Raw genomic sequence first — 26,159 nt, 5'->3', positions numbered from 1 at the left:
AAAAAATTTCAGCCTAATCGGTCCAGCCGTTTGGCCAGCTATACGCAACATATACATCTATATATATANCTTCAGGGGCATATACAGGAATTTTTTTTTGGGGGGGGGGATGGAGGAGCAGGGGCATATATAAGGGGATTGGGCTCTGTGTGAGTTTAGGGGCATATACAGGATTTATTATTCAAGTTTCAGAGTGTCTTAAAATTGGACACCAAACAGTTCTAGAATTTAATTTTGTATTGACCTGTAATTCAATTGAAGTAAACGTTAGGATTACAAATAGAATTCAATTTAAAAATACTTTGATTTAAATTTAATTTTACTGTTTTAGAATTGACGGAATAAGTTTAAACTCTATTTTTCTGTAAAATAAAAATTGAATAAGCTTTCTCATTGGTCAAAACTTTGAGGAGTTACTTAATCTAGTGGTTTTGTCATGAACGATAATCAGAAGTACAAACAAACTTGTTGGTCATTTTGAAACGTTTAATCTCGATATCCAATGTGAGCACTCACGGGATATTAAATAGGAATAAGATTATTTCGTAGTTCTGGACATTTCAATATTAACATTTATCAATTTCACGACTAAAAACAGTTATTGCAAAAATGGATTGTTTGATTCTACGATTTTTGTGAACAATTATATTTTGTTTTGTTAAAGCCCTTTATAAACATACGTATTAAATTCTAATCTTAAAGGGACTATAAGCGTAATTTTATGTGACCCATCGTGCATAATGGCAACGCACGATTTTATAAACGGTAGCCTTGAAACCTGTTATCTGATCAATAATGTGGAAAATAGTGTCGTTTTTCTAAGTTTTAATAGTTTCTATATGTTTTCCTACACTATAGAAATGCGAAAGTCACTTTTGTAGAGAAACCACAAACGAAAATAATCAGTTTTCTAGATTCTAAACATAATCCATAAATCAGATTTTGTAAACATGAAAGAAAAAGATAGACGTAAGAAAAAAATAGGGAAATATTCTAAAAATCAAAAAAAAAAATTTAAATGTCTTACGGATAAAAGGACACAACTCAATTGTGTCTGAGAGTTCGATTTTTCTTTAAGACATTAGCAAATCAATGCAAATGCATTGGACAAAAATTATTTATCGTCCATCTGAACTCAATAGTTACGATTAAAAGGGTTTATAGGGTACACCACAGACTACACAGACTGCTTATCTCCTTTCACAGGGTGGGCTACGTAAGCCTAAATTCACCCGGCACAACATGCTACGTTTTTACAATAGGTTTTTAGAGTGCCATCTTACTGCCACTTGTTGAACATAATACCCATTTAGGGGTTGCGTTTAACAACTTTTAAAAAATACTCCAATTTTAAACATGAAACATAACAATTATGAATTCAGTCTTATTTTGAAGATTTTGTGTTTCGTATCCAAAGGATCCTTATATATCCCTGAAAACAGATTTTTACTGATTGGTCGTGTACAGTACTTGTACACAATAGAACATGCTGTGGAAAATATCGCATTTTTTAGCTGATAATCAATCTCTGTAACTCTTTTATCTCTGGTGGTACACCCATATGTCAAATATCTAATGATAAGAGAACGGCGTAACACAAAATATTGGGGTATACATCTTTTAATCAATCTTAAGTAAAACAAAAAATAAAAAGACTTCGATAAAAAACTTGAAACAGGTTTACTGATATATTGTTTTGTTTATATGCTTTTTCCACAACCCTTAAATAAAATAAATTATGTTTTACAGTTAAAAAGACATAATCCATACTTGATCAAGCAAAACTTTTAAACTTGAGAATCTGGCATTGCCATCTTTACCATGGCGTGTCACTTAAAGTTACCCGTCAGGTCTTTTGTATAAAAGTAAAGGTATTAACGCAAGTATTTATTTATAACTCTAAGAACAAACATCAATCAGATAAGTAAAACAAATTTTACAGACATAGGTCAAAACGTCTCTGTTCTTAATTTTTTCAGTCAGTAATAATTAATAATTCTATATTTTTAAGATCTTGAGTAATTAGTCAGCCATTTTTTACAGATTAAGCGATACATCATGTCAAATAAAAGTTTCTGTTAACTATGGAAAGTTTTTGTTGAACGATTGTGATAAACTCACGCAAATCCTGATTGTGTAGGAATATCACTTTTTTGTATCAGTATATTACTGTGAGAGTTAAAGTGATAATGCAAATGTAACTGATGCTCTTAATTTCAATTTCTTAGTTTACAGATATCAAGAACCGGGTTTACTGATAGTTGATTAATTTAATTTTAAAGAAAAGTTTCAACCAACGAATCAATGGATTGCTCCTGCTCCACGTATGTAAATCAATGATGGAGCAAAGTGGACAGATAAAACATGATATCTTTATCACAAGAAACAATGACAACAACTAAAACATATGCCACAAGTCTGCTGAGAGCTATCTGAGTCCAGGTTCCAGATTCACCAGCATATTTCAAGGCAACACAAAGGGTCACTATTATTTCAACCATTGCTACGATTGTAATAAAGCTGGCTGTTCTGAAAACATATTTTTCAATAACATGTTTGAAAAGTTCCCTTTTATTAATGACAGCTATGGGGGACGCATCTGGATTAAGAGGGCTCCTTGGGGGTTCCTTGGCTACCTTTTTTATCATTGCTTCGGACATAGTTAGACTCAGGCAAAGTGAGTTTCTTCTGGTAGTTCCTGGCTTTAACATCTTTGGGAATGATTCACATCGCTGAATTGTCTTCTTTTTCCTTAGTCTTTTACTACTGCCAGCTAGCTGTGAAGGATTGGGTCTGATGTGATTCATCTGTATTGGCTCAATCTTCTTATCTTTCTTCACTTTCCTAAACTCCTTCAGGAACAACCAGACTAGTTTAACTAGTTCCAAAACTATCATGCAACAGACCAAAATAGTTACGGTTGGAAGGATTTTACAAGATGAACCATTAGGATCATTATTTTGCCCTGTGTTGTTTAAGCTGCCGTTAGAGAAATGATTGACTTCAATCTCAACAGCAATTCCGGTTTCAGCTTTTAACATAAAAATTGGGTTAGTTTTTGAGTATTTATTACAGATGAAGAATCCATATGTGAAGTCTAGAGCAGTTAGGATGATTGCAACTATGCCTGCAACTACAGCCCATGTAGAAGCTGGATTAATGTTGTGAAACATGGCAGGGTTCAACACCAAAAGAAGTCTTCCTCCAGAGAGTAGGCATGCTAGAACAGATTCTATTATTGAACAAGTTCTAAATGAGAGTAGTCCAGTGCTTAAAGCCGGGAAATCATTGATGAATTCCTTTAGCTCTGTGTTCCAAAAGCAGGCTAGAAGTGACACCAGAAAGTTTCTAACTGTCCCAAACATTAGAATAATTGTGAGTAGAGCCAGGATTCGATTCAGCAGGTTCTTTTGTGCAGAGGGTCTCGAGTTCAAGAAGCTTATCAGCAGGGTAGATGCAGACAATGCAGTTACCAACCCAATACAGTTAATAGTAAATGTGTAAAGGCTGGGCATTGGAGGAACTACTACTTGAGAACAAGAGTATATCAATAAGCAGCCAACTTTAATCAAGCTTAGCCAAGTCATCATAAGTAACTGGTTTAAAGAGATTTACCGAACTGGAGTGTTAAGAGAGAATTGAATACGTAGGATGTAAATTCCTTCTCTTTCTTAAAAGAGCAATCTTAACCATCAGCACACCGAGCCTCGAGGATATTTGTTTACATTTTAAAAACTGTTGTAATAAAAACCTTCTCTAAAACTTTTTGACATAGAGTTCTGAAATATTGAAATTAAAGCTGGCCTTTAAGAAATCCTCTAGAATTGCACATCCATTCTAGTGTCTTTAACTGGGTACAGGACCCCCCCCCCCCACCTTACAAAGATCCATGCCCACCTGCAGACTTAAACCTATCACGATCAGGGTGTGGGGGGTGTTTTCCGACTCCCCCCCCCGTAGTTTTCTGAAAAAAAACTTAAAAACGGCTGACATTAGGACGCTAAAACTTCTTCACTTTTTAACTTCAAAGTTGTGAACAAATTTTGCCATTTTTTTATGCATAGGGTAGGGTGGAGGACAGTCAAACGGTGGATCAGCTACAGGGCTATACAATTTATACATTTGAAAAGCCCTTGAAAATGGATGTAATAACATCAGTCACAACTTAATATTTGTCAAGAGTAAAAATATTTATTTTTGAACATTTTTCCAATTCGTACGTTTTGAACTTTTTAAAAATCCTCCCTTGCACCCTAACCATTAAAGATAGAGGTCTATTTTTTTTAATGAGAAGGCCTTGAAAAGTTTGACTAGGGACATGTATCACAATCCCCTATTTCAACTGGGTAGGGTGGAGGACAGTCAAACGGTGGATCAGCTACAGGGCTATACAATTTATACATTTGAAAAGCCCTTGAAAATGGATGTAATAACATCAGTCACAACTTAATATTTGTCAAGAGTAAAAATATTTATTTTTGAACATTTTTCCAATTCGTACGTTTTGAACTTTTTAAAAATCCTCCCTTGCACCCTAACCATTAAAGATAGAGGTCTATTTTTTTTTAATGAGAAGGCCTTGAAAAGTTTGACTAGGGACATGTATCACAATCCCCTATTTCAACTCTCCGGGCAAAATCATGGTAATGCTACTCAGTTCTACAGCATTTCCGTCCTACGATATTTCGGACCTACAACATCTGTAGGTTAGATGTACATTCTGTTTTGTTAATCCGACCTACGCAAGAACTGCAGATCTTGTCAGTATTTAGTTGACAGTACTACCAAGGATCTCGTTGTTCCCGTTACACTTAAATTTGTAGGTCGGATGCACATACTTTGTAGGTTGGATGCAAACTTTTTGTAGGTCAGATGCACAACTCTTGTAGGTTGGATGCCCAGTTTTGTAGGTCGGATGAGCAACTTTCATAGTTTTAATGAACACATTTTGAGGGGTGCACACTTTTTGTAGGTCGGATGTTAAGTTTGGTTAAGTCTGGGCCGAGCGCTGCGGCCACATTATCTATTTGACTAAGTGATAGCTGAAATGTGTGGTTAGGTTAGGTTGAAGACAATTTCTGGGCCTAGCGCAGCAGCTAGGACAGGCTAGGGGGCCGAGCGCTGCGTGCACATTTATGAAATTGGCAAAGTAATAGCTGATCTGTGGGAGTTAGATTAGGTTAAGACAATTTCTGGGCCGCGCGCAGTAACTACTTAATGACTGTGCGTAAGACTTACAAAATGTATGAATCTCTTCATAGATGTGTTATCTGACTTATAAAATGTGTGCATCTGACCTACAAAATGTGTGCATCCGACCTACAAAAGTTGTGCATCCGATCGACCTACAAAAGTTGTGCATCCGACCTACCAAAGTTGAGTATCTGACCTACTAAGGTAGTTCATCTGACCTACAAAAGGTCTGCATCCAACCTAAAGTTAAGTGTGCAACCGAAATACAGTAGGTCGGATACACATACTTTTTTTCAATTGAGTGAGTATCCGATATAAAGTATAGAAGCTGCTGAAAAATCACATGCGTGTAGGTCAGAAGTATCGTAGGACGGATGTAATGTTGTCATCTATTGTACTTGACAATCTATTTTCCCTTTTTATCCCTGTATATTAAAGCTTTTCGCTTAAATATATATATACATATACAGTTTATATTTATATATTGACTATAATTCATAAATATATATAATGTTCACTATTGCTGGCCAAACTGCTGAACCCAATTAGCTGACATTTTAGAGAACTCAAGGGTTGACTCAAGGGCTTACATTTTTTTTGGAAATACCAAGTGTAGGAAAACATCAGGACTAACTATGACTTTGAATAATAATATAAACCTGGGCAACACCGGACACTCCAGCTGTGTATAAATACAGAATATTCTCTTTTACATTTTGTGATATTTTTGAAACAGTTTATATGGAGCTAATCCCCACTTAGTTGAGATACTTATCATCATTGTAATTGTTGACAGGTCAAATATCAACTAAAATTTCTGGACTTTTGCTAATCCGAAAACATAAACGAGCTGTTTTAACTGATTCCACTTTCATCTCATGTTTGGAACAAACTTTTTACAAGATTACAAATTTTGACAGCTTTGCAAAATTACTACAACTCAAATATTTCTTATCTTCATTTCTTTACTAACATTAAAATCTTAAAATAAAATGTTGAAATTCAAGACAAATTCTCTTAGTAAAAAATTTATTCCATTAGTTAGTAACGGTTTCTTGGTCGCTTACTGCATGGTTCTTGGCCTCCATTGCCGTTATCATTTCTTCCTCGCTGTACACCCCCGCCTGGACGGTCTGAGTGTACACCAGCAACAGAGTTTGAGGATTTTCTTCCCTCCTCCTCATCTTCATCTTCAGCAGGGATCATTGAATCCTCCTCCTCAGGTTCAGTACTCTTCATTGATCTTAGAATAGGAAATATAGAAGGGACAACATTTCAACTGATCTTTGATTTATATTGTTGAATGCCTGATTGAACCGTTATCTAAGCAACCATAAAAAACTGAATTAAAAAGGTTGAGTTTTATAAATTTACTTCTTTGAAATATCCTATATATTGTTATTTAAGCGATTGTGACAAAGCTCTATACATGTTTTCCTAACCTTTCTAATTCTAGCAACCAAATTAAAAAATGCTCCGATATTCGAACTGTACAGGAGATAACAAATATTGAGGGCAGATGCATTCTGATACACTTCAATGTGCACACTGCTGAAAATGATCAATCAGGTTTCAAGTAAAAACACCGAAATTTTTTCATTGGAATATACATGGTGTCCCAAAAAACATGGGAATTCAGTGACGAATTCGATATCGTCTTTGTTATGAATTAGCATTGTAATACCTAATTTCAAATGCCATAATAGTATTATGTCTGCTAGAGTTTATTTTATGAACAGGATAAAAGACTGCAAAAATGTGTCTATAATGTCTCCTCAAGATGAACAGTGAAGACGGACAAGTTTACTCTGTTTGTATACTGCAATTTTCTTGTTTTACTAATTTCAACCGTATGCAGTCAAAACATAAACAAACAAATGTGAACATAGCAGACGAAACTTTTAAAGATCACAGCTTTCTCAGTAGGATCACTATACTAAATCAAAGAATTATTTGATAAGACGATATCGAATTCGTCACTGAATTCCCATGTTTATTGGGACACCCTGTATTTAAATGCAGCTGATCTACTGGTACCAGTACAAATTCCGGACGTTACAAAGCTCGGACAGTACAAACGTCAGACTTACAAACGTCGGACTGGTACAAACGTCGGACTGGTACAAACGTCGGACTGGTACAAACATCGGACCAGTACAAACGTCGGACGGGTACATTTATAAGGAAAATGGTCGGAATTTGGTTAAGTTTGAAAGAAAAGACAATTGCTATGACTATGAGAGTTATAATCTCGAGTTTCAGAAAATGCCACCAAGGGGTTTTGAGTCCAGTTTAAAGAAATCTCGGAAATCAAGTGCATTTACAGGTAAAAAATCAAATATAAGTTTCGTATCAAGACTGAATCTTTTTACCCGTAAATGGCAATGTCCCCAAATTATATAACTTTTCTTTAACAGTCATAAGACATATTGTAGCAAAAATTAAAGCTCTAAGTCCACTGCCCATGACTGTCTAGATACGACTTGAAAAAGCGGTTTTTAATGTGATTTTTACTGATTTCGATTAAAAACTCTTTAAGGCAGTACTTAGGCAGTCATGCAGTTCACCTAGGGTTTTGATTTTTTCCTACAACATGTTTTATGACTTCAGATTTGTGCAACCTACCATTTACGGTTCAAAAATAATCTAAAAAAACACAAAAAAACTTAGTTATGTCTGAAAAACTACAGTTACGTTTGATTTTAATCCTGTAAATGCACTTTCTACGATTTCTTAAAACAGGATTTACTCAAAATTCCCATATATAAATAAACATAGATTAGATAGCTTATGTACGCAAAATCACCAAGAATTGTACAGTCCGCGAACTCATACTTCTAGGGGTCAAATTGTACTTCAATGATAAGCGGGGTGGTTTGGTGTTTTAATGGATTTCATAATTATTAAACCACTCAGGAGAGAATTTTATTTTGAGAATATCAAATTATTTCACTGAGCAATATATCATATTGACGAGAACTGAAGAAGGACATGAGAAGGACTAAACTAACTTAAATTTCTCTCTACGGAACTCATGTACACCACAAGTACTCAATGACATAAGAACAGCCAATGTTCACAACTGACCTAGATAATCTATATAGTAGGAATATCTTCAAAACATCTCTGTACATTTATATCTTTCAAGATAAAAAATGTCGTCTTATGCGCAATCTATCTTTATCTATGAAAATTCCCCAGGTATCATTTCCTGAAACTTGAGATAATAACTCAGTAGACTGAATTTAAATATTCTAAAGAAAAAGTTTAGATGCTTTGACTTGAAACCTGATGGTCCATTTTCAGAAGTGTTTGAGAGTTAACATTCAAGACAACTTTTGGAGTTTCTAACCTCTCATAAGAAAGCAACTGAAATGTAACAAATGCATCTGAATCTGGATATGAACATATTATAATATGAAAAATCCGGAAAAATCCAGAAAGCCATTCCAAAAAATAATAGAAATATGAAATTCTTGATTCGACGTAAATCTATGAAACCTGAGATAGATATAATAAGATTCCTCTGCTAAATAATTTGATAGTTTTCTAGCAAGTACTTAAAGTACTCATCCCTCCCTTTCTCCTTTTTAAATGCGCAATACGGTGTAGTGCACTGTACATTACTAAATATAATAAAACAAAAACTTCCATTATTGGTTTTCCCATTAGAAATACATTCATTCAGGAATCATTAATTATCTAGCAGAACCCCAAAGGAACTGGGTTTTTGCCCCTCCCCCCCTCCCGCCTCTATTTTTGGACTCCGATTTCCCAATCCTTTAATATTTCAAACTAATAGATCTGACACAATTAATTGATTAAAATATCAAAGGTCTACGACATCGGGTTCCAAAGATAAAGCGGTTAGAAAATTGTAGAGTTTGTGGCAAAAAGTTCTTTTAGCCTTCAAATATCTGTAACCAAAGTTTAAGGTCGTCATTAAAGCCTCATCCTTTATGAGCAACCCTGTTAATAAAAGGGTAGCCCAGAGACTATGAAACTTTAATTATGCCCCTTAACTCTTTAATCTTATACATGTTTATTGTATAAAATGCTTAAGGTCCTGCCCTTGCAATTTGAATGAAATTTTTCAAGTTTACAGTTTGTCAATTTTTCTCCACCTTTTTTGATACTTTTACCCAAAACTTCATTTATTTTGCCCCCAAAGATCACTTACATTCCCTAAACGCAAATAAACAAACCCTCACTTTTTTTAGCGCTAAATATATATATTGTGGAAACTTTTTTCTTCCAGAAAATAAATTATATTTGAAGAAAATATTTATGTTTTCATTAATCTTACTTTAAATCTGTTTTGACCCGCATTATTTCTCTGAGTGCCATGGTAGCATAACTAAATAAAAAGTTGTATTAAACTTCTACCGATATAACAGGGTTTAAAAACAATTATAAACTTCCAAGGTTTCAAATCTGTATTATGTTAAAATTTGCTTTTGTTAAACTTTGCAATCTATAAAAAATGGAAAATTATCGTTAAAACATTGCATATTTTTAGATAGTTTTTTGCATATATCTTCTGTTAGGGCCAAAAATTAAAATGCAACTGTTCAGAATAAACTTGATCTCCTTACACTACACCAAACTTTGATCTTGATAGAAAATATGGACAAAAAACGAACTATACTTTTACCCTTCACCCGATCAAAAATAATATGATCTTAACAAAAACTGCCAAGGTAAATCCAAATAAAAAAATCATGAAAAAAATTGTGCCGGGTAAACTAAATTTTGTTTGTATTAAACTACGTTTTTAATTTTAGCTAAATTTTAGGATTTCAATTTGACCACGCTCTCTGGTTTTTATTATGAACTAAAGCACAAACTACAGTTATAACAAGAAAACAGAGGAATATGAAGACGACATTACAGCAATACTTATGTTGATGTTGTTACAAAACAAATAGTTTTACTATACGCTTATTAAATCACTAATTTAGTGCAATGGGTCTGTTTCCACTGAATAATTGCTGTAACTTATACTCATTGGACTTTTCAACGTTAAAAACTTAAAATTTGATTCTATTTCATAGTGTTCTGGTTCTCACTGTATATGAATGAATAACAGAGGAACTGTTGAAGAATTCTAACCTTGAGGAAGGAAGAGACATATTGAGAACAAGAGCAGTAAATTTACCAGTCTCATCACCTGTACAGTGTACACTTATTACCAGGTAAAGGGATTCTTGTAGGTAATGTTGCATCGTCTATACGCAACATCCTCTATACTGAACTTCCGACCTACTAATGCATATATCCGACCTACAAAAGTGTAAATCCGACCTACAATGGATGACCATCCGACCTACAAATGCATATATCCGACCTACAAAAGTGTAAACCCGACCTACAACCGATGACCATCCGACCTACAAATGTGTGCATCCGACCTACAAATGCATATATCCGACCTACTAAAGTGTAAATCCGACCTACAATTGATGACCATCCGACCTACAAATGCATATGTATCCGACCTACTTAAGTATAAATACGACCTACAATCGATGACTATCCGACCTACAAATAATTGTACATCCGACCTACAGTAGGTTTGATCAAACAAAAGTTTTTTGAATTAAGGTGCAACTGACCTATAGTTTAACAGACCTACAGCAGCTAAAAAGCAGCTGGAAAACCACGTGCAAGTAGGTCAGAAGTGTAATATAGAGGATATGCGTAGGTCGAAAAATACACCACCGATTGTTGTAGCATTTCAGTAGTTGGCAGTTATTAAACTTGTATAGATGTGCTAGATATTCATACTAATAAATATATGTTCAAAACTTTCGGAGAGAAACCATAATTGAAAAAAATTAGTTTTCGAAATTATAAACATTGATATCTAATCAATAATTGATTAGACTTTTAAAGGCACCATGTAAATCGGGTATTGCCATCTTTGTATGGAGTCACTGAAAATTACGTCTAAAGTCCCTTTAATAAGCACTCCGTGGAAATCAGAGCTGCAGGACCTCCTTATAATTTTCCAAATCAGGGAAATCACAGCTACAGGACCCCCTTATAATTGTCCATATCAGGGAAATCAGAGCTTCTAAACCCACATATAATTGTCTAAATCAGAGCTGCAGGACCTCCATATAATTGTCCAAATCAGGGAAATCAGAGCTGCAGGACCCCATATAATTTTCCAAATCAGGGAAATCAGAGCTGCAGGACCCCATATAATTGTCCAAATCAGGGAAATCAGAGCTGCAGTACTCACATATAATTGTCCAAATCAGGGAAATCAGAGCTGCAGTACCCCCATATATTTGTCCAAATCAGGGAAATCAGAGCTGCAGTACCCCCATATAATTGTCCAAATCAGGGAAATCAGAGCTGCAGGACCCCATATAATTGTCCAAATCAGGGAAATCAGAGCTGCATGTACCCCCATATAATTGTCCAAATCAGGGAAATCAGAGCTACAGGACCCAGATATAATTGTCCAAATCAGGGAAATCAGAGCTGCAAGTACCCCCCATATAATTGTCCAAATCAGGGGCGTTTTTAAAATTCTTACTCACTCATCAAAAAGCATTCTCTCCTATATGTAATCTTTGGGGTTTACAGATATGTTCAATTCCCAATTCCCCCCCCCCTTATGGCGGAGGGGTTGAAATATTTAAAAGTTTTATTTACCATTTTTGATGCTTCCCCTCCCCTAAACATTTTTTAATCCCCCCCCTCATTCCTATTCCACAGTGATATGGGTCTCAATGTACAATGTACTTGTACATTGTACATAATACATCATTACATGATGTAATTTATTATAAGTTTCTTTTTTTTACATTACATGAAACAATTTCAACAACATTTAATCAAAATATTTAAGAAGAAAAGTATTATTTTAAAACTCAATTATATTATTAAAACTAAAGACTTACCAAGTTTTCTGGAGTCAACAGATTAAGTCAATATTTTTAAGATAAAATCTCGTCAAAAAAGAAAATACTAACTGACAAAATACAGAGATTTAAGAGAAAGAAAAAGAGAGTTATTTTCAGATTTATTATTTTTCTAGCATTTGTTTAAATTGGCAAAATTCATTATGCTACAGGGTTTCACACGAAACTTGACAGTATAAAGACGACTTGAATGTCGTCTTTGATATTTTAAATAGCAAATAGTCGGAGGTGTTGAGATCTTTTAAAACTGACAAAAGGACATGATACGATCATGATAACTAAGAAGACAACATAAGGAGAGCAATTTTAATAAAAAAATTGTTAGATCAGAGTAAAAGAAAACCACAAAATACCTAAGGCCGAATTCAAAGAACATGAACTGTGGTTCAAACATGGTTGGTTCAGCTGGAAATTTTTAATATGTGTTTCGAGACTTGAGCCGGCGCTCAATTGGAACCGGTATCAGCAGTTCAGCAACGCGGTTTAAATTCTTTAAATTCGGCCTCTGTAAAACCATAGATTCCACTGATAAAGGGGGGATGGGGCTGAGCCCCTATAACCCTTTTAGGTAAAAATATTGACTGAATTCCTGGGACTCTTATTATCACTAGTTGCTTGTTCTAGATCAGAATATACTAGATCCTCCTCCTGCTGATTATACTTCACCAGGTTCCAAGATAGATCACTAGCCTTCATAAGAAATTAAAGATATTGTTCAGACATTTATAGTTGCTTTATTCTAATAAAAATCATTCCAAGAAAATTCCAGAAATATCTGCGCATGGCGCAGGGTTTTATCTCTGAATTACATGAGATTTAATGCAATAAAATGGGAAATTAAATTTTTAAATGTACTCCTGTTTACTTCTAAATATACACAGTATACACCCAAGGTTAGTTGGTAAATTGGAAAGGAACGAATAATATTCAGAGGAATTATTCAAATATTTGCTGTTGAAGTCGCCTTTTTTCTGCATAATAAACAAAAGTTTTCGCGGATTTTGTTTGTGTTTATTTTTCATCTTTCAAAAATAAAATCCTTCCTGGCGTCATGCGAGTTCAAACAAAAGTCTGGGCCCGATCGGTTCAACCGTGTTGACATTTATTGGATGTAAACAAACAGCAATTCACCCAGACATGCCAAAAGAAAATATATATTTACAATTTAGCATGTTAAATATAAACCTTTGTGATTATTTTCCTGTACTCTCCCGGCAGATCGTACTCTCTTGTAGAGTTCTTAAAGTTCTCTAAGACTAAACCATCCTCCTAAAATCAATCAATCAATCAATCAATACATTATTAATTTAGTCGATTTATATATCAATAACTTTATTAATTTTGTCAAATTGTCGACCAACTTGCAAATTTTCCACGGAGGGAGGGGGGGGGGGGGTATTACATTTTTCTCATTTATTCCTTTAAAATAGGTCAACTATAGCAAACCAACCACTGACTTTATAGTTAATATTCTTATTGAATAAATTATTATTAATAAGCATTATTTCAAGTGACCTTCTATTAAATGAGGGTCTTCAGACATGATCAGTTAAAGGTTTAAAGGGTACCATTGTTAATCGGGCATAACACTCTTTTAATGAAAGAACACTTGAAATTACGCTTATAGTCCCTTTTAAAATCAAATAAAGTAATTAGAACTAAAGTAGTGAGAACTGGAAGCTGTCCGTCAATCTGAAATATTTTTCATTATAATTACACATTAAACAGTTTTGTACACACCTTTAGAATTTCCATCATCCATTGAGCAGTATCATTCTTAGGCAATTTTATGGTGTGACCTTAGAATTTTAAAAATAAATTATAAAGATTTCAAATAAATGTCAAATCTAAAATATACTAAACTTAAGAAAGGATTTATCTTGGCTAAGATTCAAAGCACTTCAAAAATTAAAAATAAATTTTGTTAAATTTTTAATTAATTGATTTTATTCTAAAACCTTGCCCAGTGCCCAAAGTGATTCTAAGTGTCAGATCTTGGGCCAAATTATGATTATGGTTCCCCCTGAAAGAAATATATTACCTGGTAGCGGTATATAAACCTCGTCTATTTTATGTAAGCTTGGATCAATTACATACTTCAAGTTTATCCTTCAATATAATTTCAATATATTTCAAATATCATGACTTTTAAGGAGGTTTATACTTTTTAAAAGAATTTTTATTTTCAAAGATTTAGTTTGGAGACGGTGGACAGGTTACACGCCGGCGACAAAGCCCTATTTTAGAGTAAATAAGCCCTTTTTACAATTAAAACATAGATCAAATTATCAACATAAAAAAATTTAAAAAAGACTATCAGAATATCTTCATTTAGTCCATTCTCACCATGAAACACAAGACAAATACATTTTAACTTGCATCCCCCCCCCCCTCCCGAATTAATCCTGTATATATACGCACTTATATGGAATTAAATACTAAAATTCAGTGACTACTTAAGTTTGTCATTAATTTAAAAATAGATTTTAAAAAGATTCTTTCGGAAGTACGAATTAAGAACTTCTAATCTTTCTAAATTTTTAGACTTTTTATTGGTTTACCTCATTTCGACTTCAAATTCAAAACATTTTTTTACATGCTACGAGAAAAAGACGGACTTATTTTTTAGGAAAAGATTGTTAGATAGTATATCAAGGATAATCTTTTCAATAGATAAAAAAATTAAGTCCCTCTTTTTCTGCTAACATGTAAAAAAATGTTTTGAATAACTCCGAAACGAGGTTAACGCCTGAATGTCAAGTAAAAAGAGTTGAATAACACTACCCTGGACACCCTCCCCCTTTTCCGAGACTGTAAGCGTAATTTTAAGTGACCCAGCTTAATTAAATATAGCAATGTCCGATTTACAAATGTTTTTGTTCCTTTAAACTGTTTATTTTCATTTGCGGTTTCTCTGAAAACTGACTTGTGCATTTCTCCTTGAGAAGAAGCTAATGGAGAAACTCACAGAATTAAATACTTTTGAGTGAGAAAAACAACGGAATCTTTCACATTAATGGTCAGATTCAAGTTTCAAGGGTACTGTTGTAAATCAGGCATTGTCATCTCTGCATGGAGGCAGGAGGGTCTCTTGAAATTACACTTTCAATCCCTTTAAACACCATCCCCTCTTTCACTAAGAAGCTAGGTATGTTTAAGCACAGAACGCAAAAGATTTTTAGAGCTTTATTCGCTGAACTTGGGAAAATATAACAATTTTTAGGGAGAAAAATTATATATTTAAGAAAAATGATCAAAAAAGACAAAAACCTTGACTTTTGATGTCAAATTTTTTTATTTCCCCCCACCCCCCGCCAAGGGGAGAAGGTACTTCTTGAAATATATACACCCTAGTATGATAATTATAATAAATGATTGACTATATATATATTGAATCCCTGTTCTCATGATCCTTGGGATTCTCCAGGTCAAGTACCAAGTCCCCCTCCAGTACACTCTCACCAATAGTACTCAGCCTCTTTGATACCAGTCTGAACAGGAATATATTGTAAATATTTTCTTCTTTGCGTTCTCTATTTTGAGGTTTTTCATTGTTTATTGTTTAGTTGTTAAAAAAAGGCCCAGGTTACTAGAGATTAAGTTGAAATTCTAATACCAATTAAAAATAAACAATTATTTCCTGTCATAGTCCTATTGTAAAGGTGAAGCATAATAAAAATACAGAAGAAAACCTTGATTTACCTGTTCCAAATGTAGGATTGGTAAGCATGTCCGTACATTTGTCTAATACCAACAGGGATCCCTTTCAGAGCATTAACCTAAACATTAGTTGAGTAACAGATAAAATGATTTGATGTCACATTGGAGCATCCATGAAAGGTTCCAATTTTACAAGAACTGTTAAGAGATTATAGTAACATTAGTGAACAGTAAAAAAACTATGATATAATTGCAGTGTAAGGATGAAAAACCTTTAGTAAAAGTTTGCTATGTATTTGCATTGTGCATTGCTCAAATAACAACTTAAGCAGTTGGTGAACCCCAAAAACTATGAGAAACCGTAGTGCCGCCAGGGCAAAGGCATAAAGGATGAGAAGAAACAAGGTTGTGCAAGAGAAAGCAACTCCACCAAAAATATGCTACTGGAATAGCAATGGTCTGGGGTGTGTTCTAAAGCAGCAGCAGATTGCAGAAATAATGGATGGGGAGCAAATAGACTTGTGGATGAAACCCACTTCTGGTTTGGTGCAAACAATGATTTGAGCATTTTCAGTTCCTGGACTCAATACTACCGAGAACGAAGTTATGATGACAAAAATGGAGGTGGAAAAATGAGGATAGAATTTGAAGTTAGAATCATAACAAACTACAGTTCACATGAAGGGATTGCTCAGTTTGCCATATTATGGCTGAAGTTTGAGCATACCCCAATGGTGGTTGTACCTTAACCCAAGAGCTGGTTCAAGTTACAGTCACATGACAGCGTCCTTTTAAAGCAGGACACTGTATTTTGTGAGAGCAAGGAATACTCTGTTGGGGAACCAGTCCAAGAACCGGTATGGTCCGAGGTACAATATATTGCCCGCACTGCACATTAGTACAACAGAAAAGGACAGCACTTTACAAGTCACATGTCTTGTTTAACTGTCCAGCTGTATACAGACAAAGACAGCGACCTTGGTATAACCCAGTACAAGCTGCTCTCCGGCTGTTCTCCGGTTGTACCTTGGAGGAGATGGAGTAGATATAATGCAGCTGCTGGACTGGGGTAAACCAATGGCTATAATTCTGAAGGCCTGGCTTGTCAAGATTCATGAATAACTAAGAAAGGTAATATGTTTAATTGAGCAAATCGCATGGTAATTAGAGAGTTCCCAGAAATGGAGCTGTCTTGAGGGAGAGGGAGGAAGTCCAGAGTTCCTCAAATAGTAATCACCGCCACCCAAATCTGTTTTGTGGAAAGCGCGCTCCTCAATTGGTAATCTCCACCACCTCAAATAGTAATCAGCCCAAAAAAGCATAACATTAAATCGTTAATTTCTTAGAAATAAGACCATATTGACCTCTTTTAATGGCCCTATGGTGTACAATATTGTTAAAGCTTTCTTTATTGCTCCATAGTTTCGAAAATAAATCAATAAATATGCCACACTAAGTACTAGAAATATATTACGTTTTTTAGTTTCAAGTTTTGCTTTAAGAATGTTTGAGGCATTTTCCTCTGAATGTTGTTTTAAACTCCTTATATAGAGAGGAAACTTTAACCCATTATTAGTGGACTAAATACTTCATTTTTAGTAGTGGGTGTGATGAGACTAATTTTTCAAAATTTTATGTTCTTTCTATTAGTAGATGTTGAACTTGAGTAGGCAAATACAAAAATCTAAACACTGTAAAGGTTTTTTGAAAATATCTTTTAAATGGAGATGGATATTACTTTACGTGGGATGAGATAATTTTTAGTAAATTTTAAGTACTTTCTATGCGTATAATTAGTTTTGTTGTAGATGTTGAACTCGAGTTGGCAATTACAAAAATCTAAACACTGTAAAGGTTTTTTGAAAATATCTTTTAAATGGAGATGAATATTACTTTGCGTGGGATGAGATAATTTTTAGTAAACAGGCAGCCTGACCTTTTAGTATATTGACGCCAATCATGAAATGCAGTCATTAAAGTGGCTAATTGGATCTAAGATTCGGCTAAAATGAACTGTGCCTTAAATCTCAGTTTTTGTTGACAAAACAAATCTGAAAATAATTTGAAAATTTAGTTTAAGTCAATACAGATGCCATAAAACCCTGATAGATGTCGAAAATTGTGTTAAAAGTGCATTAAATTCAAATCACAGAAAGCAAAATTTTACGGTGATTACTAATTGAGATGGTGGAGAATACCAATTGAGGAGAGCGCTTGCCGCAAAACAGATTTGGGTGGCGGTGATTACTATTGAGGAACTCTGGACTCCCTCCCTCCTTGGGCAGACCACCTGGCTTTTAGAGAGTTCACAGGAGTTGGAACTGTCTTGGGCAGACTGCCTGGATTTTAGAGAGTTGCCAGGAATGCCTTGGGCAGACCACCTGATTTTCATAGAGTTTCCCGTAATGAAACTGTCTTGGGCAGACAGCCTGTATTTCCGAGAGTTTCCAGGAATGAAACTGTCTTGGGCAGACCACATGTTTTTTTGAGAGTTCTCAGAGTTGGAATTGTCTTGAACGACCGCCTGGTACTTAGGGAGTCTCCAGCAATAGGGCTGTCTTGAGTAGATCGCCTAGTATAAGCCTAGGGTGATGCGGTCCAGTCAGCCAATGGATATTGGCAGCTAGGATCGCCAACCCCTATTTCATTGAATGATGGGCTGTCCTTTGATAATAATATTGATAATAAATACAAGACATAACAATTCGAATGTTGAAGGATATGATAATGCATTTCTGAAATTAAAGACATGTTATGAAATGAGTAATAATCCATATCGCATATTTTTTCTTAATTTTTCATAAATTTGTAAATCTATATATTCCATAAAATTCTGATTTGAATTCATGTTTAGATGAAGGTTTTAAAGGAACCTCATTAACACTATTTAAGATGGAAAATCATTTAAATAAAAATAATTCTCTCTCTATGAGAACAAAAACTTATAAGATCTAATATTTAACCATGTGCATGAGAAATATGAAATGGAAAAATGGGCCATCTCAGAAGGACTGGACATGATCATATTTTTTTTTCAAGCCATTCATTAACGGTTAGTTAAAATGGCCATTATTTATTTTAGACACAACCCTTTTCTTATAAAACAATTTTTTTTAAACAGCTATTTCTGTTCATTAAATATTTCAATATTAATGGTTTTTGTTGTTCATTAATATAACTTTGTCCAGCCTTACATCTCAGATCTGCTTTGTTCAATACGGGAACTTTAATTCTGTGAGCTGAGAAATAATAAGAAAAATTTATGTCTCCAGCACTCCCTCTTTAATCTTACAAATACAAACCTTATCATTCTGATGAGCATGAGCCAGGCCTGAGAGTAGTTTTCCCTCAACTGATCCCTTGAGACGGTAACTCAGGGAGTTAAAGGCTTCTTTAGCATTCTTCTCTTTTGCATAACTTGTCAGAACAAACCTTAAATCAAATCAAATCAAATCAGGAACTTATGGACACCGCTTGTTGTCTCTGCTCTTGATATTTCAAGGATTTTGCTTGGCATAGACACCTAGCGGCCAAAAGTCGTCAGAAGAACATTGTATAATTTTAAAGAAACCTATAAATGACAAATTAAAACATTCAAATTATATTAGGAGCGTCTCTAACATTTCTAGGCACCTCTGGGTTATCGTATTATTCAGATTTGTTCCGTATTTGCAGAATATGATCTGAGGCCGAATTTAAAGAATTTGAGCTGGGGCTTAAATTTGAGACAGGGCTCAAATATGGTTGTTGTATAACTTGGACACTGTAATATATTAATTTTCTCAAGACGACGACATCAGAAAGATAAACGCCTTACTCAAACTCCTACCCTTAACCCCTTTAATTTTACCTTAACAGTCACATTAGGTTATTTATTAAAAGTTAGATACCTTAGATCATGGTATTGGCTGGGACGGGGAGCAAGGATTAGATCAATGGCCCCTTGGAAATCATTCTTTAATATTGCCAGACCAATCTTATCATTGAATAAAAACATAAATATTATTTTGTGTTAGAAACTTATAATCCAGATTGCTTAATCTCGATATCAACTGTGGGCCCATTTAATTTTAGAATTCATGCTTATAGTTTCTTTATTTCAGTTACTCCTCCCCTGATCAAAGCTCCCTTCAACCCTTTCTGAGTATAATTAACATGCGGGATATCAAATAAAGATTAGATTAATCAGCAGTTTAACAAAAGATCGAGATCAAGCATTAATCTGCGTTATTTCAAGTGAGCTCTAAATAAAAAGAACTACATGCCCCATTCACAATAGTAGCCTTTGCAAATTTAGTTGAGCAACAATAAGGAAGACACTGTCGTATTGAAACCTGCCAACTTCTTTCCTTGTCTTTGCTTCACAAATCTGCAAGTTTCTTTTATTTTTGCCTAAGCAAGAAGGTTTAAAGGGCACTGTTGTGAATCCCCTATATGCTATTTTTTAAATGAAGGGTTGCTTAAAACAACGCGAAAGTTCTTTTGAAATGTATTCAGAGCTGAAAACTTAAGAATGGGATATCCTTAATACCGATTGCTTAATATTAGTATTCAATGTACACACTTTTAACTTTCTTTTTAATCCTCTCTTTTGGATACCCCAACTGTAAGAAAGTTATGTTTGATAACAATTACAGATACGATGCTACATCGACTGGACTAATACCCGATTGAACTAAGGTCGGCTGTTCACAATCCGGCTTTTAAAGCATTATAACAAATACAAATTTAATCATGTTAATATTAATTCATCAAAAACATATTTATCATATTTGAGGACTGTAGTCATTTTGGACGTTAGTCTTGATGAGCATTAATCCAAAACTTACGTTTGTTCAATTGATCATTAGTTCAAATTGATATGACACCACAAATGCCGAAAAATTAAAAACCTGTTTTTCAAAAGTTAAAGAGCGCATCTCTAATCTCTAGAAATAAAACTAAAGACTAAATTAGTCTGGAGATTAGAAAAAGAGAGGATCTAGCATTGATCTCGATATCCACCATTTAAAGTTGTCAGCTCAGTAAACTTATGATAGTACTAAGAATATAAAGTTAAAATAATTTTGTTTAACAAATAACTTATGTTTTAATTCCTTGTGTGTTGATATTTCCGATGTTCCAAACCTCTGCAGAAGCAATTTATCGATTAAAAAAAATTATTTTTAACATGAATATTTTCTCTTGTACATTCTACAATATTTTCGGGCCCATATTATTCAGACCTAATATGACCCCTGTAAGATTTTGGTTAAGTCAAAACTCATCTTGATTTTTTAAAAGAAATTCATCGTAGAAAACAGAAAATCTTTAAGACCACTAGGTGGAACTAGGATTTGGACACAAAACTCAGAGTACAGAATGAAAGAACTCAAAGCAGCAATTGCTGTAACCTTTTTTCCACCTGGCCCCCCTTAGAACCCACCCGCCTGAGCTGAAATCAGCATCAACTGTGCAAGCTCAGACATTCCTATTTTACCGCAATAAATTTGCTAACTGAGTCAACAAGAAAACTGAAGATATACATATCATACACTCAAATAAATAAAAAGAGTGTCCCAAAAATTGGTTTCCACAAATTTTCCTTTTTTTCAAAATTATCAGAACAAGGGACAGGCAACAGATGACAAGAAGATGAAGCAAATCAGTATTTTTCTGTATCAACTGTCTCCAATTTATAAAATTAAAAAATTAAAAATAATAAATTATTATAAATAAAATATTGTACAAGATAAAAATTATTGCACAATAACCTTTAAAGGATAGAATTAAGAAAAAGTGACATGAATGCCTGAAAAAATAATGTAATTAAAAAGCTTTCCTGCATTCCGTAGTAATTGATAAAACCATGATCAGTAAAGTACTCCATGGAAGATCTAAGAAAATAAAAATAAGTACTCCATGGTAGATCTGTAAGAAAATAAAAATAAGTACTCCATGGTAGATCTGTAAGAAAATAAAAATAAGTACTCCATGGCAGATCTATAAGAAAATAAAAATATCAAGGGTGGGTAGACATTTGAAAAATATTGCATATGGGGTCAATTTTAAAAGGTGCTTTAATTAGGGAAAATTAAATAAAAAGTTAAATTTTTATATTTTCTGTTCTTTCCTAATGGATAGTTCAGTAGCAGTGTTTTCGATATTTCTTACAACCATTCTAAACCGGTTTCCTTGAAGGTCTCCTAGTCTCAATCCTGCAGTACGTTATTATTATTATTACTATTATTAAAAATCAACCTACAGACAAAGTACAACGACCTGTAGGTTGAAATACAATGAAGGTCTCCTAGTCTCAATCCTGCAGTACGTTAAAGGGTCTGTAGACATATTTTCAAGTGTTTCTCCGTTTATTGAGTGGCATTTTCAAATTGTAACAGTGCCCTTTAAACTTGTTTCTAACACAGGATGAATGAGATATCCTTGTTATTCTTCAATGAAAATAGATTTCTTTTCACTGTGGGTTCTCCTTTAAAGTGATTTTCAGATTTATACTGCAGAAACAATGAAGAAAAATGTCCGAATTTAGCACAATGAAAGTAGAAAAAACACAGCTATGTTCCATATTGATATTCAAAGAAAAATTGGAAGGGTTCAATTAAACTTAGGGTCACCTGAAATTTAGTCTACAGTCTCATTAAACAATTAAAAGCCAATCAATCGCATGAAAGAAAGAAAGACAGACAGATAGAAAGAGAAAACCAAATTTTAAAAAAAGATTGATAGAAGGACAAAGAAACAAAAAGAAAAGACTATTTAAAAAAAATTTTAAAAAGAGAAAGAAAGAAAAAAAACCTTGTGGATGGTATGTGAAATGACCGACAGCTACTCCTCCTCCCCTCTCCTTGTTCAACCTCTCAGCAGCATCTTAGAGAACATAGTTGATTGTTTAATTGATTAATCACGTTATTAGTAAGTTCACAAGTAATTGATGAATAGGTTGACTGATTACTAGATTAGCAAGTTCTCAAGTACGTAAGTAATTTGTTGAGTGATTTATTGGTTGATTAATTGATTGACTTCTTTATTGATTTCTTAATTAATTAATTGATTACTAAATTATTAAGTTGTTAAGTACGCAAGTAATTGGTTCTTGGGTTGAATGATTGATTGATTATTAGATAAGTAAGTTCTCAAGTAAGTAAGTAATTGGTTCATGGATTGATTAATTGATTGATTGATTACTAGATTAGTAAGTTCTCAAGAACGTAAGTTATTGGTTCATCGGTTGATTGATTGCTTGCTTGCTTGATTGATTACTAGATCAGTAAGTTCTCAAATACGTAGGTAATTGGTTAATAGGTTTGTTGATTAATTGCTTGCTTAATTGATTACTAGATCAGTAAGTTCTCCAGTACGTAGGTAATTAGTTATTATGTTTGATTGATTGATTGATTAATAGATTAGTAAGATATCCAGTACATAAGTAATTGGTTCATGGGTAAATTGATTGATTACTGGATTAGTAAGTTTTTCATAGAAACTGACACACTTAGGTGAAGTGAGTTTGGGACTGAAAGGGACTGTAAGCGTAACTTTAAGAGACCCTCAATGCAAAGATGGCAATGCCCGATTCACAATAGTACCCATATAAACTTTGTTGAATTTAAAAACGTCAATATATTTCATATTATCTATCAGGAAAAGGTTCAAGAATTGCCATCCTTGCATTCATGGTCCTTGAAGTAAGTTTGAGAATTTTTGCTTTTTATTTATTTTATACCTTGTAGAGCTTCCGGTTTAATAAGAGAAACAGCAACTCTCTGCAAAGTTCGGCCTCGTTTGTCCTGGAACATTGTATGAAAGGTTTCTGGATAAGATATTTGGCTAAAAATCCTCCCCGAATTATATTCCTTTACTTACTTCACTAGGCAAAATTCTTAGAATACCAATTGTCGATCTAATCTATCGCACCCCATAATTTGGTTTTAGAAAACAAATACTTTACTCAATGACCAATCTTTTTTTTATAATGGAAAACTTGTTTAATGTTCCATTACAACCCCGTTAAATGTAGAGGGGTACACAAATCGTTATATATTTTTGAAATTTCCCCTAAAAGCTTGTTATCTGGAAGGGGTAAACATTAACAATAACATTGTTACCTTAGTGCCTGCAAAGCTGAAAAACCTATCTTTAGATCTCAAGTTCTGAAATCAGAATAGTTATAATTAATAATTTAAAAAAATATTTATAATAATAATAATAATAACTACCAGCTGAAGTACCTGTGAAAAAAAAATTCGAGTTATGAAAAAAATCTTTTTTAGCTTTTGTTACTCCAGGCTACCAAGGGGGTTCCTAAAAATTTTAAGCCAATTTGGTTCAGCTCACTGGCAGGCTATAGCTAACATACAAATATATTATATGAGCGAAGAGCTTTATTCTATAGATTTATCTTGAATACTTTGATAATTTAAGAATTATACTTTATCAAACCCAGAAAACCATCAGTGGAACTTATTAAAAACTACTAATAAATATCCTTTNTTTACACCCCTGCTTGTTATAATTACCCTGGCAAGTTTAGAAATACACTCTGAGGTTCCCATATTCTCCTATCGATCGATCAATCAATCAATCAATCAATCAATCAATCATGTATTACTAAAAGAAACTTAAAAAGAAGTGTTCACAAAGAAGTTTTTTTTGTTCGCTGGTAAGTGCAACCCTACCAAAACTTTTGTCTAATTAAAAATCTAAATTTTAATGATTATTATTTAGTTCAAAAAATTTTATCCCAAAAAGTCAAAGATCGATTCAATTTTGAATTGATTGAATTCCTTGTAAAGTGAGAAGTGAAGAAACTTTTCCTCTTTTGGTCTTCCCCGCTCCTGCTTTTTCAAATCCTAACGAAAAGTTATAACTTTTAATAACTCCTTAGCCGGGAGATTACGGGAGGATGATTAAATGGATGGGAAAACTACTTAGCCGAAGGCCTCCAAAACAACGATTTTAGACCTCTCGTATTCTTGACTTAGTGGGGGGNCACATTTTGACAGTAACAATTGCGGATTTTCTTTACACATACAATATATAATCTTCAAGATTTAGGTATTTGACTATTTAATGAATATGATTGTCCCTGAGAGAATCACTTAGACTGACCAATGTTCCGTCTGCAAGAACAAGATCAAGTACAAGAACAACACTAAGGAAAACAACAAGTCCAAGGACATAAACAAGGCCAAGGACAAAGTGCAAGGACAAAACCATGAAAAACGACTTACCAAGGATTTTTAAATAAGCAATAACCAAAAACATTAGATATAGATTGAGACACTAGGGAAAGAAAATAAAAATTCTTCAGCAATAACACATAAGATTTTTTAAAAATCATTAACTTCCCTTTTTGCAATGTCGTGTATCAGTTTCCTTCCTTCCTTGCTATAAACTTGCATTTAAAAATAGATCAGAAATCAATTTTATATATTTAAAAAAAATAAAAGATATCCTCGAAGGGACGGATATCCTGATGATTTGACTACCCTCCATCGTATCATTATCCATGTTCATTGGGACACACTATAAGTTAAGATAAGGATCTGAACCCCCCCCCCCCCTCCATCTTGGAGAGCCCATACCGCCATCAGGACTAGCGCTCCTGATCCCCGGCACACTATTGTGTATTATGCGGAAAGATACTGCCAGTTGGTCGGGTAAAATTAATGATCCTCATGTGCATAACGAATCTATGAAAATTAAAGTAAAAACTAAAAAAAATGAAAAAGCAATTATGTGAATTTTGAAAATGCTTCAGTTCCTAATATCATCAACTGGTATCTCAACAATCACACTGTAATCATCTTCTCTACTGCACAAACAATCGTTTTTAAGAGAACACTTTTTTAACATTTTGGGGAAATAAAATGAAATTATTGGTTGCTGAATACAAGAGAATAAAGTTTAAGGGGGAAAATTATATTTTTCAAAAAAATATCAAAAAAGGGCGGTAAAAAAAGTCGGAATTTAATGAATTTGAGCCGTGTCTCAAATCCCCTAAAACCTGTTTTAATTGAGCGCCGGCTTAAATATTGAAACATTAAATACGATTTTAAGTGGAACCAGCCATATTTGAGCCGCAGCTTCAATTAAAGCCGCGGCTCAAAATCTTTAAATTCGGCCTCTGGCCAGGTTGTTGCCAATATAAAAAATTTCTCCAGGTCAATGATCCCCCCCCCTTACAATTGTAATTTTAAGCAGTGTAAAAGAGCTTGTTATTAAAAAATATTCCTGAGTGCTTGAAGCTGTTTAAACTGATCTTCATTTATAACTTCTCGTTTTACTTCCGAAAGATCTGAATACTGATTCTCTATCAATCTGAAAAATCATCATGGACCGTAATTACATCATGGACCGCCATGAAATTTA

At 33.9% G+C, this 26,159-nt stretch overlaps 1 protein-coding gene across 1 annotated transcript; it reads right to left on the bottom strand.

The window, feature by feature from the left end:
• Nucleotides 1-6,205: 6,205 nt before the first annotated feature.
• LOC111703447 (putative pseudouridine synthase C1A4.09) lies at nucleotides 6,206-24,633 on the bottom strand. Its single transcript, XM_023475383.1, has 20 exons — nucleotides 24,572-24,633; nucleotides 24,305-24,346; nucleotides 23,894-23,938; nucleotides 23,512-23,575; nucleotides 22,584-22,655; nucleotides 21,901-21,985; nucleotides 21,610-21,664; nucleotides 20,885-20,917; nucleotides 19,679-19,764; nucleotides 19,091-19,220; nucleotides 15,831-15,907; nucleotides 15,527-15,619; nucleotides 14,170-14,237; nucleotides 13,869-13,927; nucleotides 13,314-13,397; nucleotides 12,718-12,818; nucleotides 12,108-12,115; nucleotides 10,306-10,363; nucleotides 9,500-9,550; nucleotides 6,206-6,436 (listed from the first exon to the last, which is right to left on the bottom strand). Exons 2-20 carry the CDS (start codon nucleotides 24,338-24,340, stop codon nucleotides 6,235-6,237), a joined length of 1,407 nt encoding a protein of 468 aa, XP_023331151.1. The 5' UTR covers nucleotides 24,341-24,346; nucleotides 24,572-24,633; the 3' UTR covers nucleotides 6,206-6,234.
• Nucleotides 24,634-26,159: the final 1,526 nt, after the last annotated feature.

The sequence above is a fragment of the Eurytemora carolleeae genome, unplaced genomic scaffold, assembly GCF_000591075.1.
Source record: "Eurytemora carolleeae unplaced genomic scaffold, Eaff_2.0 scaffold512, whole genome shotgun sequence".
In the NCBI taxonomy this organism is placed as follows: Eukaryota; Metazoa; Arthropoda; class Copepoda; order Calanoida; family Temoridae; genus Eurytemora; species Eurytemora carolleeae.
Note: the sequence above shows the minus strand (reverse complement) of the source record. Positions and strands in the feature narration are given on the sequence as shown.

Coding starts and splice junctions, on each gene's coding strand:
- LOC111703447 (XM_023475383.1), bottom strand. CDS start 24,340: ATGGGAACCTCAGAGTGTATTTCTAAACTTGCCAGG. Junction 14,238..15,526: donor CCCAAGGATCATGAGAACAG/GGATTCAATATA, acceptor ATTATATTGAAG/GATAAACTTGAAGTATGTAA. Junction 6,437..9,499: donor CGGGTCAAAACAGATTTAAA/GTAAGATTAATG, acceptor TCCTATTCTAAG/ATCAATGAAGAGTACTGAAC.